The sequence below is a fragment of the Streptopelia decaocto genome (genome assembly GCF_964273445.1).
Source record: "Streptopelia decaocto genome assembly, chromosome: 5".
NCBI lineage: Eukaryota > Metazoa > Chordata > Aves > Columbiformes > Columbidae > Streptopelia > Streptopelia decaocto.
In genome coordinates, this window is record NC_138659.1 from 31,497,568 (window position 1) to 31,517,461 (window position 19,894).

The 19,894-nt window shown below is 43.9% G+C and overlaps 1 protein-coding gene across 1 annotated transcript in view; it reads left to right on the forward strand.

Moving 5' to 3' along the window:
* Nucleotides 1–19,894, forward strand: part of PLA2G4A (phospholipase A2 group IVA) — a 74,026-nt gene that overhangs the window by 32,620 nt on the left and 21,512 nt on the right. The window contains exons 4-8 of the mRNA XM_082053577.1: nt 1,103–1,251; nt 4,550–4,663; nt 7,446–7,483; nt 9,090–9,231; nt 17,105–17,241. Coding sequence (XP_081909703.1) covers nt 1,103–1,251; nt 4,550–4,663; nt 7,446–7,483; nt 9,090–9,231; nt 17,105–17,241 — 580 coding nt within the window. The remainder of the gene's footprint in view (nt 1–1,102; nt 1,252–4,549; nt 4,664–7,445; nt 7,484–9,089; nt 9,232–17,104; nt 17,242–19,894) is intronic.

The following is a 19,894-nucleotide window of genomic DNA, read 5'->3' on the forward strand; positions in this document are numbered from 1 at the left end:
CGGAGTGGAGGCTTTTCCTCTTTTCATCCTCAAAGATGATCAATTCCCATTTGACACTATCAACCTTTGCTTTGTTTTGCTCTTTCCCATTTCTCCCCGCTGAAATGCCCATATGGTTCTGAGCCTCAGCAATCTCTCTGGCAGCATTACATTGAAATCCAAGAGTCTCTAAAAACATTTGCTGCTAAAAAAGGTGTGTTAGACATAAAGCGTGTCCAAGGAGGAACATTCAGACCTGTTTTACCTTGTAATGGGGTTTAACCTCTTTGAAAAAGAGACTTTAGGAAAACGCTTCTTGTTTATGGCAGGTATTGTATTTGCTTGAAGATGTTTCACTAGAGCACAGGAGACGCTTTGAAGAGGGGAAGCTGGAAAGACGTGTGTGTTCCACCACAGCAGAGCAGGTGGCTTCTCGTGATCACCAAATCCACTGAAATAACTTCGCTTGCTTTCCTGTGAAGCATCTGAGCGATGTTTTAGAGAAATCTGTGAAGGGCTTGGCCCAGTTTGAGAGAAAGGAAATTCCAACTGGGTGGTAAAAACCTCCTTGGACAGAATAAAGTTACGTAGAATCATAGAATCGTTTTGGTTGGAAAAGACCTTGAAGATCATTGGGTCCAACCATAACCAAGCACTGACAAGTCCACCTCTAACCCCCGTCCCTAAGAACCTCATCTATCATCATTTATCAACTATCGTCTATTATAGTTGGCATGACGTTTCTATATTTTTGGTGAGTGTTCTGTGCGGTTGGTATTCAAATACACTGTGTTGGTGACCCCCACAAAGCTCAGGGGCTTCCAATGGGAGCAGCTCTCCTTACACCGTTAAAGGAATACGTATTTCCAATAAAACTGAATCAGTCCCAATGCTGGTCTGTTTGTTCAAGGCTTTTTTCTCCTCCCCTCTTAGAAGCATCATGTCTGTTTCTTTTTTGGGAGATTGTCAATATCATTGTATGGTGTCATTATATTAATGTCATTTATATAGTTGAATGTTTTTTGTCATAGACTGTGAAGTCAAGACCATGAGCTTGACTGTATTGATGATTACAACCCAAACTTGAGTTTTATCTGGCTTGAACATGTGTTTTGCTCTGCAGTTGACACTCCGGATCCCTATGTGGAGCTGTTCATCCCATCCGCCCCTGACTGCAGGAAGAGAACCAAACATTTCAATAACGATGTCAATCCTGTGTGGGACGAGACCTTTGAGTTCATTTTGGACCCCAACCAAGACAACATTCTTGAGGTAAATCTCATGGCTGAGTTGTACAAGGTCTGGAAGGTTAAAATAACAGTAGCTTGTGTGTGTATGGCATCTGTTAGTCTCAAGATGGCACTTCTTTATTAAGCGTTAAAGGCCGTTTTTTGCCTTTAGGCATGGTGCGAAGCAAGAGGCGCTGTATAAATTGTATTATTCAAGGAGTAGCCTTGAGAGTCATGGTGAGATCTGATTCTGAGTCATCTCCTGGACTGGCTTTGAGAATGAGGAGTTTACTGCTCTTCACATCAGCTGTAAATTATTGTCTCTTCCTCCACTGATTGAACTCTTCTGAACAGTGAATAGCTGGGGGTAAAGTCAAGTCTCTGCCCATTCCCTGCTTCTCCCTGAGGAGACAGAAAGCAGAAACGTGGTTCTGTCTCCCCTATGCCTGGAGCCAAGGGCTGAGCAGCCCCCTGCGATGCTTTGGGTGCTCTTGTTCCATACACAGGCTTATTGACTGAGCCACCGTTAAGTCTTAATATGTTAAACCTTGCCAGATTGTGTACAGAAGGTGAGTGTTAAGCGTAACTATTTTGTAAGCGGGCATGGCAGGCATTTAAGGTGATCTATTGTCCTTTGTTAGCTTGGTTCTTTGTAGGAAATGACCTAATATGTGAAGTCTTCTGACCCAAACTTATGGAGTTTCAGACTAAATTGGCCAACTGGGACAGAGGCCTGTGAAGCTTTTCATTGAGCTGGTAACCATAATTTCTTGGGGCTAAACTGTTCCAGATCTGAAAACTGAATTGCGCTTCCTCCAAGGCTCCCTGTGTTCCTGGGGACAGGGGCAGGTTCTACATTTTGAGGAGGAAAGATCCCACAGTCACCTCCATAGAACATGAAGAACCATCATACGCCTCCTGCACAAGAGACAGCAGTAGGGAATTCGCTACAACCTCACTCAGCTCTGCAGAAAACAATTACCCAAAACAGCTTCCACCAGCCGGGCTGGTGCAACAGTCACCTGAGCTGGTTGTTGCCAAACGTTTTGGTCGGAGACATGCAAACCAACCGCAAGAAACTTGAGAGAAGTTTGAAATCTCTAACTTAGTTCTCGCTTTCTAATGACGAGTCATGCAAATAGGGGTCAGGAATTGGAAAGAGGAATGGGGTGCTTCTGGTTTCTTCGTGAGAAAGCATTTGTTGCAACAGGAAGAAGAAAAGAAGAACTTGGGTTCATCAACCTGCCCTTGTTGCAGTATGGGAAACAAAAATGGTTTGAATTTTGCCTGATAAAGCCTTTGTGGATTTCGGGGGCAGAGTTTTACCTGTCTCTTTGCAGATCCTGTGCTTTTTTGGCAGATCTGCAGGAGCTATGGCTGGCTAAATAATTGTGGTGATCTGTGGTATCTCTCGTGATCTTCAAAAGATGAGTGGAATGGTAAACTGAGGAATAGGAAATAATAGTTAAAATGTACTCCTTTGGTTTCACTGGCATTGTGTAAAGACCGGGCCAGATTCTGCTTGGAGTTACACTTGGGCGGCTTCCCTAGTAATGTGGGAGTTTGTTGAGTACGAAGTTTGCTTCAAGGGCTTTTTTAAAGGATAAATTATTGAAGTCACAAACAGCAGCAGCCGTTGACTTACTTGTTGCCTTCTTGGGAACAGTACCGCCTCCTATACTCTGCAAAACGTATGCATTTTGATGTGAAGAAGTTGAGGTGCTGGTGAGCCATCAATTTCTTACTGTTACACGATCTCAGACACTTGTGAACATGTGGGTCATTCGCTTCCTTCTGCAGTAATAATGTGACTGGCTCATTTCCCACCAGGCCGAGAACCCCCAGTTACCAAAGAATCTTGTATAATTTGACTAACATTTTGTACGACGTTTCTCGATTTTCAGCATGGTTTTATGCATTCACTACAAAGTACAGACTCCACAACCCACTCAACTCAGCTTATTTTAATCTAAATCTTTAACTCTGTCCCGAGTGCAGGTTTCACTCGGAGTTGTAAGAAACTCTCCAAAATCTCATTGAGAAGTTGTTGCTGTTAATATTGGTTTTAAAGGGCGGCCCTCGGAGATTGCAGCAATGGACATAAAGTTCTGCCAGGAGATGCCTTTAAAACAATGAGTTTTGTTCATAATTTCAAAGATTTGCTTGTGGCACAGGATAAAGAGGATTCTTTATAGCTGAGAAGAGGCTGAACCCAGATTCAAGTGATTGCGTCTTCATTCCTTTTGTTTTATGCAAAAGATATGATCCAAGCCGCAAACATATGTTTTAGAATATACAGTTCCACAAAGTGGGAAAAGTTCCTAAGCCAAAAGAGTTTGGAGAACTGATTTAATAGAAGCTATGTAAATGGTAATATGAAATTCTTTCTGAATATCTTGCTTGAGAGCTTGAAAGGCTGCCGCTGAGAAAAAAGGAGCAAAAAGATGGAACGCTGCTCTGCGGTATCCATGTACAGCTTTGGATAGCATCGTGTTTTGCAAAGGTATATGCTCTGACATGGGGAGTATGAGAAGAGACTTGAAGATCCAGCTGGACGCAGAGAAAAGCTCTGTGTCATTTGGAATGCTGCACATTTTGCCAAATCATTGCCATAAAAATCTCGGTCTGTAGATACAAGGCTAGGATGCGTGGATTCTATCTTCACTGAAAAGTCGCTGCGTGTTTTTTGGTGTATCACGTTTTAAACTACATAAGTTTCTCCATAGAGAAGTTTTACTAACTGGAAATGTGAAATAATTGTATATTTTATATGTATATTTAGAAGTTACAATATCTGCTTAAAAAGATGGCGGGATTTAGTGACAGAGACGTGCTCAGATGGAAAACCCTTTGTAAATCATAGAATCATGGAATCATTTATGTTGGAAAAGACCTTTAAGATCACCGAGTCCAACCATTAACCCAACACTACGCCATGTCCCTGAGAACCTCATGTCCGTCTGTCCAGCCCTCCAGGGATAGTGACTCCAGCACTGCCCTGGGCAGCCTGTTCCAATGCCCCACAGCCCTTTGGGGAAGAAATTGTTCCCAGATCCAACCTCAGCCTCCCCTGGCGCAACTTGAGGCCGTTTCCTCTGCTCCTGACGCTTGTTCCTGGGGAGCAGAGCCCGACCCCCCTGGCTCCAAGCTCCTTTCAGGCAGTTCAGAGATCAGAAGGTCTCCCCTCAGCTCCTGTTCTCCAGCTGAACCCCCTAGCTCCCTCAGCTCTTCCTATTCCTTTTCCATAAAAAAATATTTTTTTTTTTACTTTAGGCATAGCCTGTATGGAATTTAAAAGGGATTTATTGAAACAGAATTGAATACCCCTGTATCTTTTCTAGGTTACTCTGATGGATGCCAACTACGTGATGGATGAGACTCTTGGCACATCCACATTTCCTATATCTTCTCTGAAACTGGGAGAGAAGAAGGAGGTCCAGTTAACTTTCAATGACGTAAGTTGCAACATTCATGGCTTTGCCTTTGTTGGTGCAGCTTTGAACATGAGGGAAAGTTCTTAATATAGAGTGAAGTTTTGAATTCCAGAAGGGACTAGAATATGCTGCTCAGTGTATTACCTGGTGCCTGTGGCTCCCGGAAAGCTAACAGAAATTCTTTTGTCATTATATGTTTCCCTTTCAGTAAATGGCTTGTTGTAACACAGCCCTAGTTGACATGCAATAATGCATTCATGTGAATGCTCAAAATAAAAGGCAAATCAATTGGATCATTCTCTTTAAACATAATACAAAACGGATGGAGTTGTTGGTTTAACGGGGATTGTCTGCCTGCACGGTAACTCCTGGGAATTGTTGCTAAATCTGCATGTAATTGAACTTGGTCTGCATGTATTAAAATAACCGTCATTTATTAGAGTAACATGTCAGAGGCCATTCTGAACGTAATTCTGTATTTGTAATTGTATTTATCACATCTGGTTATCTTTTTATATATATGTATATATATAAAATGCTTATAATGTATGTATAAATACTGTCTGTATTTCTGTTTGGGGTATAGTTTATTGTATGATCAAGGACTTGTGCCTGCTGTTTTCCGTGTAGTTTAACTTTAAAAGCGTGGCTACAACAAATAACTGCTTAAGGCCTATTAGTTTCAAATCAGACAGTTTCATATGTAAGATTTAGCATTTCATAGCCTTAGGGAAATTGGAATTTTGATACCCTCCCTTTTTTTTTTTTTTCCTTTTTTTTCCAATTTACTGCATTTTTTGAAGTTTCTGCTTATTTCCTTGAGTGCTTTAACAGCTCGTGGGCTTCCAGAGCACAGACTGACAGCTGGTGCCTGGTTCTGCCGACACGACGGGAGGTGCTGAGGAAGAGCGGTACATTTTTTATCACCCAGTTTGCAAAGCTCATACTAATAACACAAGGCCTCGCCACATTACAGATATGCTTGAACTTCTTGTCAGCACTCAGCAAAGCTTGCTAGACTACATGGGGAAGGAAATCCGTGAAAAAAGCCAAGTACACTCTGAAATTTGTCAGCATGAAATCAGATCGAGCCCCATGTAGACGATTTGTGTACACAGTGCGTATTCCTGAGATTTCTGTGGCAGTCTGTATAAGGTATAGAAAATGGCCTGCTGGTTCCCGATTGGAACACTTCATTCCAAGGGTTTATTTAATACCGTGCGCATACATTTTTTTTCAACCACTGGATCGCTGCGTGGTTTCCAAAGTGCTTTCTAAATTAGTAATATCAGGTGCGGGAATAGTGTAATTACTGCCCTGCCTTTGAAGTATTTCTGTAAGTGACTCTTCGCTCTGTTTCTTCATGTTCTCCCATGTTATTTCTTTGCCTTTTCTGTCTCCCACCCCCTCATGCACAACTCCCGTTTCGGAGGGGAGGAGCGGAGTGCCAGGTTTTGCCAGGGACGTGGAGAGGGGCCAGAGGAGTCACAGAAATGATGCGAGGCTGGAACAGCTCTGCTGGAGGACAGGCTGAGAGAGCTGGGGGGTTCAGCTGGAGAAGAGAAGCTCTGGGAGACCTTAGTGCGGCCTTTCCTGACTTAAAACAGGTTGATAAGAAAGATGGGGATGGACTTTTGAGCAGGGCTTGTTGTGACAGGACAAGGGGTGATGGTTTGAAACTAAAGGAGGGAGATTCAGGCTGGACATGAGGAAGGAATTGTTGGCCCTGAGGGTGGTGAGAGCCTGGCCCAGGTTGGCCAGAGAGGTGGTGGCTGAACCATCCCTGGAGACATCCCAGGCCAGGCTGGACGGGGCTCTGAGCAACCTGAGCTGGTGAAGATGTCCCTGTCATGGCAGGGGGGGCACTGGGGGAGCTGGGAAGGTCCCTCCAACACAAACTGTTCTGTAATTCTATGATAAGCTGTTTATAGGCAGAGGCAGAGTGAGACGACACTGTGTGAGACTGTTCCACACCTACCAGGCTGTACCGATATGTTGGTGGCCGTTGCATGAGAGCGAGCTCGGGGGGATGAAAATGCCTGTCTGTTCTTAGTTGTAGCAACTTCGTACTCTCACATTTTGCCTAACAAATGCAATTGGTGCTAGAACCATAATTTTTTTAACTATTTCCCTTCAGGTGACCCCTTTAAGTGAAAGGCAGAGGAGACCAACCCATCGCTTATGGCTCAGGTCATTCTCTGTGGCCTGCGAGTGAAATCATGATGTAGTGCCATTATTAATAAATTACTTCCATCTTTCAGAAACTAGTAAGCGATTGCTCTTCCTGCTTGATAATTTCAATGTATTTAGCTGTGTTAGGGGACTCGGTGACTCATGTGGAGCACAGAACAGCCGTTCCCTTACAAGTCTTTGATTTAGGCACAAGCTGAGTCTGAAGTTTACCCAGCGAACTGAGAAGGAAATGGCAGATAGACCGTGGCTGGCAGGAGAAACAAAGGATCATAATTGCATGAAGATAATGAGATCCCTTCAGGCCAAAGATGAATAGCACTGGCTAAAAGTCCATGGAAGAAAGCCAAGAAAATGGGATCTGGTGAATGAAAGTCAGGACCAAGCAGCACCCAGCAGCATTTTCTGCTGCGCTCAGTGCTGGTGGTGTGTTTTGGAATCACACTGTGTGCTTTTCTGTAGAAAAGGAACACATTCATATATCTCAGAAATGTCCTCTTTTTTTAAAAAGTGATTTAAAGAAAAATCCTGACAGCAATATTTTCTGTTCAGGTGTGTTTGGTTTTTTTCCCTTTGTAAGTAGTGTAACCATATTTAAATATTTCTTGTTTAGGTCACAGAAATGACCTTGGAATTGTCTCTTGAAGTATGGTAAGTATCTCCTAGTGAAAAGAAAAGGGTAGAAAATGAATTAGCAGTGAAGGTATTTTTTATTTTACTCATTAGAATTTTCTTAAAAACATGTCACGTATAGTGCAAAAATTTCTTGTTTTAGCAAAGAAATACCAACTGCTGTAAAGTCAGGAGACTTTAAAATTGAGAGATATTTTCACACTGTAATTCTGTCATGGACTTAAACGCCATTGCTTGTACTAAGAGCTGTGCCCTTTCCAAATGTTTGCTGGAGCGAGGCCAACGTATCCGAATTCCTCATCCTGGTTTATATTAAGTGCTTTACTTTTCAAGGGCTTTTTCTTTAATAAACTCACACCCATTGGGTTCAGCTGTTCTCCTCATTATTTTACCTTCTGTGGTAGCTTTGTGTCTCACGTTCACATTCAGCGTATGTGGGTGCTCATTACAAAGCTGCCCCTGAAACAGAAGATATTGGAGTGTTGATACCACACGGTACTGAAGCCAAAGGCGAAGGTCTCAGCAGGGCCAGGATTGCACCATCTCCAGATTGCTTTCTCAACCTATCTCGGTGAAAGACCAAAAATCACCTTGAGGCATCTTTTCATCCTAAAAATGAATTACTGAGAACAAGGCATTAAAAGTTTTGTTGTTGGGTTTTTTTTGTAATGTGTAACTATAAATAGCAGCACTGAGCACTGTAAATGTACAACTCTTTAATAATGACTCTGGAGACTGCCAAACATCCCCCAGGGATCATTCCTGCTTATCTTTCTGTACTAATAGAAATGTATATGTGGGCGGTCCTGAGACCACTCCTAAATCACCCAGGGCTTGTACTTTTATTTCTCTGACATTAAAACCCCTTGGAACGACGTACGGGCTCCGTGAGTTAACAAGTCCAAATGAGATGACAGTTCAAATTGTTCATCCCACCTCGATATCTGAAATGAGCTGAAGTTGTAGCTTTTGTTTAAGTACAGTATTGGGGTCTTTATGCAGCCCTATGTACATTTTTGATCACACATTGTGGGGAAAAAGCTGGAGAAAATAGTTTTTTCCTCTGGCCAGCCAGTACAATTAGTGCTGAGATACACACAGTTTTTGACTGTAAGATGGAATGGGTGTAGAGTCAAAATTACTTTCTCCTCCCTTAACACAAACCTGTAACTTAGGAAGGGTAAATGTTAGTAAAAATGTATGCACATTTTTCATTGCAGTCCTTTGTTCCGTGGATTAGCAGAGAATTCAAATTTCTAGACTGTGGAAATGTATAATTGTATGTGAGTCGCGAACTCACTTGCTATATTCTCATATTTATTTTAGGCCACAAAACCGACCACTTTAAACTGCAGGTTTTGTTGTCAGTAGTATGTGAACAATGAGGTTTCTATATAAAATGCCTTAAAAATGCAGCTTGCCATTGCTCTTTGTGTCCATCACTCCATGGAAGCAGCTGTTGCAATTGCGTTACATGAAAAATCTTTTGGTTTATTTTGGTTTTTGTTATGTTTTATGTAAGTTAATGAGGAATTTGCTCTAACTGCCATGCATTTCCCTAGGTGATACTTGAACTGTGTTTGGAATTAAGCCTTTTGTTAAAGCCTGTCTGTTTTCCAAACAGCTCTTCAACTGATCTCCGGTTCAGCATGGCTCTGTGTGACGAGGAGAAGAAATTTCGGCAGCAGAGAAAAGAGAATATCATGCAGAGCATGAAATCATTTCTAGGAGAGGAAAACAGCAAGAACTTGACCAGTTCCCGTGATGTAAGTTTGAAAAGTTCCCATTAAGATTAATATCACCTTCTGCATTTGTCTCTGAACAGCAGAAGGGTTCAATGGAAAGGCAGATGGCAGAAGCAAAACAATTTCTTTTTCCTCTACGCACATCGAACGTTTAGAATGGACAATAAGTTTTTGTTTTGCTCTGAATTTACAGTTTAGGAGACAAAATTCTGTGCCCAAGTAAAGCTTCACTGATTAACAGGTGGCTAGAGGATTGGTGTCACTTTTCAGGAAAGAGATTGAAGTGCTGGAGCGGGTCCAGAGAAGAGCAACAAGACTGGGGAAGGGACTTGAACACAAGCCCTATGGGGAGAGGCTGAGGGAGCTGGGCTTGTTTAGTCTGGAGAAGAGGAGGCTTAGAACTGAGCTCAGCACTCTCTAGAACTACCTGAAGGGCAGTTCTAGCCAGGTGGGGATTGGTCTCTTCTCCCAGGCATCAGCAATAGGACAAGGGGCCATGGGCTTCAACTCTGCCAGGGGAAATTGAGGCTGGAGATTAGAAAGCAATTCTGTGCAGAGAGAGTGGTCAGGCATTGGAATGGCTGCCCAGGGAGGTGTTGGACTCACCGGCCCTGGAGGTTTTTAAACTGAGATTGGACACGGCACTTAGTGCCATGATCTAGTGAATGGACTGGAGCTGGACCAAGGGTTGGACTGGATGATCTCTGAGGGCTTTTCCAACCCAGTCCATTCTGTGATTCTGTGATTCACTTAAATACTATATCTGTCCATTATATACAAAGGACAAGATGGGGTAAATGCCACTGTAGGACAGAAATCACAGCTTTTCATTTGCACTGGCGAGGTAAGCAAACTGCCGTAACTTTTACTTGGTTCTTTATTGGTTGAACCCTTTGCAGGCTGTGCCTGGGTTAAAATTGGGTAAAGAAGCTAAATCCACACTTTTCCTTTTTGCTCTGGTTCTGAATTCCGTGCTTTGTTAAGGCGCTGGTTCTGAGCTGAGCTCGTCATGCGCGGGATGCCCGGAGGGTACGTGAAATATGGGCGGCACGAGGCGCGTGCGGTGCTGCGGGACCTGCCCCTGCCTGCTCCGCCCCTCCCGAAACGGCCTTGGCCTTCGTGTCGGAGGGAGGAGGCAGAAAATGAGCTGGTTTAATGACACCATCAGCTTAGAAATTATTTTCTTTCCTTCCTTCCTTTCCTTTGGCCTGTTTTATATGATTAGGATTATGAAGTTTATTTCTTCAAGAATGTGTACAGATGCAGCTTTTGTTGGCTGGCTGGTGCTCTGGACCAAGCCAGCGGACTGAGATGGGTCACATCAAAGCGAGGAAGGGAGCCGAACCCCACCGATCTTTCCAGCGATTTCCTAGAACCCCACGTTATTTTGAGTTAATTAAGAATCATAGAATCATTTTGGTTGGAAGAGACCCTTAAGATCATCAAGTCCAACCATAAAAGGATGCACATGGTACAAGTCCACTTGTTCTGGAGTAGGTTTCCATTCTCCTCTGTCTTCCCTGCTTGTTCCCCGTCCTGTTCTGCTCCCAGAATTGTGACGGGAAGCCCATGTGTATGTGGGGGTGTCAAGCCATGAACAGAGTCAGTGAATTAATCCAAACTGATTCCTTTTGAGTGTTTTTAGTATAAGCAGAACGTGACGCTCTTTTGCAGAAACTGGAACCGACACTGAGGGATTCCTTTTAAATTTCTCTGAAGTTTAAAGCAGGCGGTAAATGTCGTCTAGTTCGAAATTGTCTTGCCCGGTAAAATGTGTGTACTTTTTGAGGAAGATGAAAGAATTTGACAAGTATTGTACATATTTTATTTGTAGAGATATAAGCCGTCCATATTGTGAAGGAACATTTTCAAGGCTTTTTAGTTTTCAGTTCAGTTATTTTAGTCTTAACACAGGCAGATCTTATCAGAATAGACATTTGTGGATGTGACGCTGCGCTGATCTCCTAGAGCAGAATAGGCCCTTTCTCAGGGTACAGATATTCTGCCCAGATGCAGTTAGGACCGGAGCGATACTCGGTGCCTAAACAATCAGTTCTGTGCAGCTGGTATGTGTGTAGGAATTATTGCAAACGCTAGGCAAGCTTTCCTACTCTTTTCGCCATCGTTTTCCCCGGGTATCCCTTGCTGTCTCAAATACTGAAAGTTTCTCAGTTCAACTGCGTCTTCCAAGACCAGACCGCGATCTCTAATTGCAGGTTTATCTGAGGACTGAGGTAATGCCATCCTCCCCATTTTCATACGCCGAGTGTGTATTTTTAAGCTGACTCGTCAGAATTTTTAGCTGCCTCTAGCAATTAAGAAAACCCTTTTGTTCTAATTAAAATACAGTTTTGTCCTTAGAGCCCATCATTTTTGCTTTTATTGCTACAGATGGGAGATAGCGGGAGGATTTATAGGGTGTTTGTAGTCTTAACGTGGCATCAGAAGGAAGGAGACGTGAATATTCTTAGCTGCCTGTGAGTCATTGTTTAATCTTAAACAAGTCGCTTACTTGCTCAAAGTTCACCTCAGTTTCTTCATCTGTGAAGAGCAACTCGTGTGCCTTGCAGGAATGCCGGGAGACTTCAATACCTGGGAAATAATTACCCATCCCTGCCTGGGGAAGTGAGTACTTCCAAATTTCCTTACTTCATCTTGAGGCACTTTTTGAAAACACAGAGGATGAGATTTCTCATATCTGTGTTACCGCTCAGCTTATTTCTATAATTTTTGTTGCTTTAAACAATTTTCTAAAAATGCCATAATTAAAGCAAGCGTCTATTCCCAAAGACCGCATTTGCAGAACGCTTTTTAATAATCATCCCTGTACCCCATGGCATTTTGTTTTGCGCCACAGGTCTGGATTTTGTGTGCTGTGTTTCCAGGGCATTTGAATAAAAACATCTACACCACTCGTTCCCAAAACAAGATTTAATATGTTTTAGCTTTGCTTTTTTTTTTGCCAGATGACTGCAAAATACTACGATTGAGATTGTTTTTTTCAGAGCTCGCTTTTCTTGAAACATATCTCGTTTCCCAAATCCTTTTCATTTTCATGCCCGGTTTGGTGATGCAGCGCTTGTTGAGATGACCCATATGCTGCTGAGCTTGTCCACACAGCGCGGCGCCCCATGTTTCTGAGAAACAGCACAGATATATTGACAAAACACTTGGTCTGCGCCGTTAAATCCTCTTCAGTGGAGCTGGAATGGTATCTCAGCAGCTTTGTCCAAAAACAGTGTGGGTCCCTTAGCCTTGTGTTCAATTCCCATCTTGGCCGTTGACTCACCACATCATTATCTTGTGAGTCACTTCAAAATGGTTTTGGGTCTAAGTTTACTAATCTGCTCGAATGGGTTTAGTACCTCTGCCCCCGTTTTATCGATTCTGTACAAAGGCTGTTGGGTTCAGAGCTCCCGAGAGTGGAGCCTGTGCAGATGGAGAAGCCTCCGCGCCTCCATCTCCCATCTTTGCTCTGTTCTTTCTAGCCATGAAATGACTTCTTGGTTCTTTTCCCTTTGGACTCTCTCTGCAGCTTCTTCCTCCCGCCCCGTTTGTCTTAGACATCAACTCGTAAAATAGACGTCATTTCACATCTTACCATTTCTTGTCCTTAAACGGTTTGGAAACTGAATTGCAGCTAAAGGGCCGCTTTACCAAACCTGCCCGCTTGGAAATGTGCTCCCCTCTTCAGAACTCAACCTTCCGCACCTGGCTTTTGCCTACGAGTCAACGTGTGTTCAGTTGGCTGAGATAAATGAAGATAAATGCGCAGCAGATGATTGTTTGCAGTTCTTTTTTCATGGCTGAAAAGCTTTCTGTGCTGCGGGAAGCCTGCGTAGGCTGCTGCCTTCTGCTTTAGAGCTCTTTAGTTGAATTGAATTCCTGGAAATAAGGTAACGATCGCAACTCTTTGTACTTTGTTATCAAGAAGAAAAGAAGAGATCTTATACTGTACATCCACTGGCCTCTCGTTAAACTCGCCCTCCTGTATATGGATCTGTGATTGCCAGTACACCTGTGGATTAAATACGTGTTTGCAGCCAGGATGCTCGTGACTTCTTGACTGTGTTTGTTGATCCTCCCTACAGATTCCTCTGCATCCTGAAGAAAACTCAGATTTTCCCTTGTGTTCATTGCTGATGAATAGAGCTGTTGAGTAGTGGTGCTTTGGAATTGCTCTCACATACTTTTTCCAGGCTTGCACCTGCAAACCAGTCTCGGTCCTGTTGGGATTTGCCCGCGGAGGTTAATTAGGTAGTGTTTGTAAAGAGCTTTCAAAGCCTGATGTACATTATGAACTTCGTGATTAGTAATGCGGCTCTTCTGTTCAAAGCAATTGCTCCGTTATTGGGGCGTTGGCTTAACAAAACAGGCACGTCCTAAATCTTTACCTTTGTTTGGTCGTTTTTTGATAGATAGCTATCTCCGAGGCGCGGGATGCAATCCAATGCCAGAAATACCTATGGTTTCTATTACTAAAGCTTAACACTTATGAAGAAGATAATCAAATCATCTCACCGCATCACAAATAAGCAGTTTTCGCGAGAAGCGTCTCGACGTATTTGGTCATCGTGCATTATTCTGTCCGTGTGACTGTGTTTTCGGTCCGCAGGGCAGTTTCACGGCTTGGCACACGGAGTCCACAGAACGAAACGCAACTCAGGAGCCACATCGGTCCTTTTTTTATAACTAATCCCATCTATTGGCACCTTAAATTGCGTTTCAGTGAAATTTTTGACTGATGACCGGTTTGATCAGATAGGGACTTTCTGCACGACTGTGTAATTCTTTTTACGCTTCGTAACAACCAAGAGGCTGTTACCTTATCACCGCTGAACAGTGGAAAATTCTTGTAGGTTTCGGAAACTGGGAACCAGCTGGGAGCTTTGCTGAGTCTAAAACACTCTGATGATGGTAGCGAGTGAATTTTGATTTTATTTTGTCTTCTTTCTAGATACTTGGGGAAACTATGCGGTGGAAGGGAACAGCTTTGAAGTCAGGACTGGGGAGTAAGAAGGAAAGAAGTGTAAAATAAACCCCCTGTAGATACATTTTCAATGTGGCATCACGTATAACTGGCCCTGCTTTTCCTCACTTTGCTGTCTCTTGGTACCTGCACAGATACACATAAATTCTCCTTCCCTCTCCTGTAGTTTTTTGCAAGGTTATTCTGAATTTGAGACTGTTTGCATGCTATCTAGTAATAGCATATTTTTATTTGAAAACGTGTTTTTAAACTCCTAGCCAAAATATTATTTCTCTCACTTCTGGTTCTGATTAGTAACTTGTACTGCTTTTGGCTCTGTCACAAAGATGTCATTTGGTGCTTGGAATGCTTTAAAAATTTCTGTGGTCTTCTTGTAACTAAATAGTTTATTTAATAACCAAATTTAATATCTGGGATTATGAATAAGAAGGACAGGCATTCTAAAGAAATACTGAGTATATTTTTATTTAGAAATCTTGCTACAAGTGGTGACTTCTTCAAATAAATTCTAATTCCTCAGATACCAGGCAATTAGAGTTCAGCGTAACAGGGCATCACGGGGGCGACCACTTAGTAATGCTGAGACCTGGCGTGGTTTATTCGCCTGATATGGAGACTTATTGGTTGTATTTTAAGGTCTGCAGCGGTGCCACAGATCTGTGTGAGTGAACTGAACTTGAAATTCTGCACATGATTTTAGTAGACAGGGCGCTGACATCCCCTGGGAGCACCGTAGCCGGATCGGGACACTTCTGGTCTTCAGAGAAGCCCCTGCCTGGCTCATCCCGTCGCTCAGCAGTCTGAATCCCAGTGCCACCATGTCCCCAGCGGTACTTTATTTCTGATCGCAGCCCAGAAACTCCCAAAAGACGCGTGTCTGGTTGTATCCTGATGTTCTGTGCAACCAAAGAGCTGCTTTCCCGTAGAACACAGCCCCCTTGTATGCTTTCCCTGCCTGCATTCCCTCCTCCACCCATCCATGGCAACGTCCCAAGCATCCCTGCTGTCCCACCAAATCTAGGACATTCTGATTGTGTCAGAGGCCTCTGACTGCACTTGAACTTCCAATTTTTCTTGTGCATCAGTCTAGAGACACTGGAGGATGTTTCATTTGGAGCAGGAACACACAGATCTCACTTCCAGCTTTTTCTCCCCTGCGTTCCTCCTGCCTTTACAATGTTTGCAGCCTTTACTCGCTTAGGTCCTTGTCACTGAAGTTTGTCTGAAGTCTTCCTCATTAGATTAGCAAGTCCGTTCATGTAAGTGTTCCTCACTCTGTTGGTCAGGTGGTTTCTTTCTTCTCCTGCGGACCATCTGCATGAGCACGCAATGCTTCATGAGCAAGAAGCCAAGCGTCTCACTGGTGACACTGCCTGAGCCTGATAGCATCTGCTGGAGCTGTTCCTCTTTCAGACTGGAAAGAACAAGGCTGCAGGCCCCAGTCTTGGGTGCCTGCGCCCCTTGTTCTTGCTCTGAGGGGGGTCTGGCGGGGGTATCCCCTGCCTGTGTTACTGCTGCCCGCAGTGCTGAGCAGTCCCACCTCCTCCCTGACAGCATTTGCTCCTGTGTAATCAGAACTCTGAGCTGAGGCCAAGAGCTGCAGGTGGGAGGTGTCTGTCACTGCCAGCAGGAGCAATCTTGCAGCTCCCTTCTCTTGGGCATTCCTGCTTTTGTCCTGCCCTCGTGTTGCCTCAGTCAGATCTTCCTCTTGCCTGCATGGGAGCCAGGTGCATTTAGAATCACAGAATCTTTTTGGTTGGAAAAGACCTCTAAGATCATTGATTCCACCCGTACCCCACCCCTGGCACTGCCCCATATCCTGAAAACCTCATGTCCGTCTGTCCAGCCCTCCAGGGATGGTGACTCCAGCAGTGCCCTGGGCAGACTGTTCCAGTGCCCCACAGCTCTTTGGGGAAGAAATTGTTCCCCACATCCAACCTTAACCTCCCCTGGTGCAACTTGAGGCCGTTTCCTCTTATCACTTGGGAGAAGAGACCGACCCTCGCTCGGTCCAACCTCCTTTCAGGTAACTCCAGTAACCATCTAGAAACATTTCACTGCCCTTTATGTCCCTGCCTGCTAGGTGCTTTGTTATGTGCTGTCTGTTTCGCCTCCTGGGTGTCCGTAGGGATAAGATAAATAGGAAGCCGAAAGGAATCATGCTCTGCTCCTCTGTGAGGTTTCCACCGCGGCAGACAGGACCTCTCGTGCTGCCGGTGGGTTCTGGCGTCTCTTGCTCGTGGTCGGCAGCGCTCTCCTCCCGCGCTGCAGGCCCAAAATCAAGAATAACAGAATGTCCTGAGCCGGAAGGACCCACAGGATCATGGAGTCCAACTCCTGTCCCTGCATTGACAACCCCACAGGTCACCCCGTGTGTCTGAGGACGTTGTCCAGTCTCTTCTTGAACACTGTCAGGTTGGGGCCATGACACGTCCCTGGGGAGCCTGTTCAGTGTCCAGCACCTCTGGGTGAAGAACCTTTTCCTCATGTCCAGCTGACCCTCCCCTGGCAAAACGCTTCTGCCCTCCAGCTCTTTGTGAAGCAGAAAGGCCTGAGTAAATGACACACCGATACTGAGCGTCACTCTTGGGGACAGATGACTTCATGGGTGGGATTACAGTACTGTTCCGTTCCACGCACACTGTTTAAAAGTCGCATCTCAAAGTGCTTTGTTAAAGTGCTTTGTTGTCTCTTACACACATGCAAAATACCTTCTTTTTGGCTTGCTAGAGCTTTTGTGCCCAGCTTTGGAAAAGCACAGGTCTTTTTGTGAGGATCTTGGGATGGTCACCTATGAATTGCACAAGTATGTTTGGCTGTGGGTTGATGAATAACATGTATTTAGTACTTTTAAGTCTTTATCAGCATTGATGTGGTGATACGCTGTTCTTCTCGTCTCTGCAGGTGCCGGTGATCGCAGTGCTGGGCTCAGGAGGTGGATTTCGCGCCATGGTCGGCTTTGCTGGCGTCATGAAAGCGCTTTACGAATCGGGAGTTTTGGACTGCGCGACGTACGTTGCTGGTCTCTCGGGATCCACGTGGTAAGGGGCTTTTTCCTTTGTTTTTCTTCACTGTTTCTTCAGGCAGTTCAAGAAGGAATTTTTGTGAGACTTGACTTATTTCTAATATTCTAGTTCACAGACAATTTTATGCATGCACAATCAGTGCAGCAGAGGCATACGGAGCAGCTGCCTGGCAGCGTAGCAGGTTGGTGGGACAAGTCTGCTGGTTGGGGTGGTTCAGAATGGCTCCATCTCCAGGTCATCTCCAAGGAGTTCTGACAGCAGGAGTGGATGAAAAAAGATGCTACATGTATGCACCCATGTTTCTGAATCAACAGCTGATGTTTTATGTACTCTGTAACTGATTCTTTCATCTTAATAACCAGAAAAAAAAAAAGACTTCATGCTACTGGTATAAATGCAAAATATTTTTTATTTTCCTGATGAAATTAAAAAAAAAAAAGCCTTGTGATTTGAAAATGATGCCTCGTGCAACCGAAACTGCATAATATCCTTTTGAGGCACTTTTCAGAGATTCTCAACATCACCGGAAGATCTTTTGCTCTGTTTTAGACTCAGTAGTCCCCTTCTTAGTGGATTTACTGGGACCTGTTCACTAATTCTTTCTTAGTGTAAGGAGATTTGAGCAGATGTGTTTCAGCTCGTAGGAAAGCGCATCGATCGACTGCCGTGCTGCGGAGTGTCCTGCTGTGGATTGCCTCATATCGCTCCTATTGTCACTGTTTAATTTAGAAATTACATCGGTTTTTCGAACAGTTCTCCCTGTCAGATGGGAGAAAAGATCTACAAAGACATCTCAGTTTGAATGTCCTACGCAGGTAGTGATGATGTCCTTGTGTCTGACTCAATGGATGCCTCAAACCATTGAGAGGAACAACATCAACAGGGAAAAATCAGAGTGATGTCAGTGTGTGAAAGGCATTTTTTGGGTGCTGTGAGCTCAGCGTTTGTGGGCAGCAGAACGCTTTGAACCCCGGGATTGCGGCTGCATCAACCACTCTTCTGACTGAGCGGGTTCCTCCCTGCCCAGTGCTGGGAAACCGTAACCTTTTGTCTTCTCAGCTTTGATAAAAATTCCCCAAATCACACTTACTACAAACATTGAAACTATTTGTCTTGATGTTTCTTCGATGAAGTGATGTAACATATTTAAAAGCCGTGTAATTTTCGTCAGCCAAAGACATCTGACAAATTCAATCCAAGTTTCTTAACTGTTTGGAATCCTTAACTCTACATTCTTTTTCATTGAGTGAAAAATTACAGACTAACTTTACAGTCAAACTTTTAAACTTGTAACAGCCTCTTTTTGGAGATGGGCAGCGAGAGGATGAGATGTAATGGCCTTAAGTTACAGCAAGGCACATTCGATTAGCTATTAGGGAAATGATTTTGCAGCGAGAGTGGTCAAGCTCGGGGATGTGTTCCCGCATCCTTGTTTAACTGGGTGAGGTGTCGTTCTCTTTCTCTGACTCAGTGAATTCTTCATGTGAAAGCAGAACTTGACTGAACAAAGCCCTGAGCAACCTCGTCTGACTTCAGCTGGAGAGCTCGAGGTTCCTTCCAGTCTAAATTATAAGGTTAAATGAAGGTCTCATTTCTTCGAGAGTAAGGGAAAAAGACTTTTGTTGGACTAGCTAAATATAAATGAGCAGGGAATCTGCGTGGATGAGTTTTATCCCCTGGTTTAACCAAGGAAGCACATGAATTTTGATTCCACACACTCTAACCCCAAAGTCGTTAAGTCTTTTGGAATAGATAAGGATCTATTCTGTTTCTTGTGTGGTTTATTTTCAATTATTTTTGATTTGCATGAGGCTTGTTTCCCCTCTCCCGGACTAGACAGAAATCCTTCAGAATACCAGAAGATTCTGAAATGCCGTGAGCGTTCGTCAGCCAGAGTAAATTTCTTGTTCAGATGGAGCTCTAAATGGTTTGCATCCCTGGAACCTGGGTTTTCTATCAGTAGTGCTTGTTGGGGGCAGATTTACCACTGTCTATTGAGAGACCTGAATGTGCTTTTGTCCGATTTGCACAAAGTGGAAGGTATGTTTTGGCTGCATAAAGAGCAATAGCGTGGCCCAATGCGGTGTGGAAAGTTTCTGCTGTGTTCCTGGGGAACGGTGTGTAGTCCACGGTCTGCAAAGATGTCACTCAGCTGGCCACAACGTCCTTTTATTGGGAAAGCCCAGGTGTGAATACGTAGTTGATGTAATGTACACCTATAAAATCGGTATTAAAATAGCAAGATTATCTGAACTGATTCGGTCAGAAACATATGTTGGAAGCAGTTGCATTTAAACAAATTTGCTTTTGCTGTCTTGGTGATGTCACCTATTCAGTCTTTCCATGCTTGATGAATAAATAAATTGACACTTTGACACTCCCTTTCTTTTCTTTTTTTTTTTTTTTCCATGCAATCTATACTTGGGAATAATGCTCTTTTCTTTTTCTTTCCTGAAGGCTGGAGAATTCCTTTTCTGGAGACAGAGGCAGGTTTTTGCTTGCTTGCCCAGCTGCATGCCTAACCTTGGAGCAATGCATTGACCTCTCCGATAGTTTCTGTCATCTGGCTTCAACCTTGCGCTGAATTCTTCATCCTGTGTTTCCCTTTCTCCGCTCACCTGGCAGCCGCTGCCCCGTGCGTTTCGCCCACGGGCTGACGTGCGCGCTC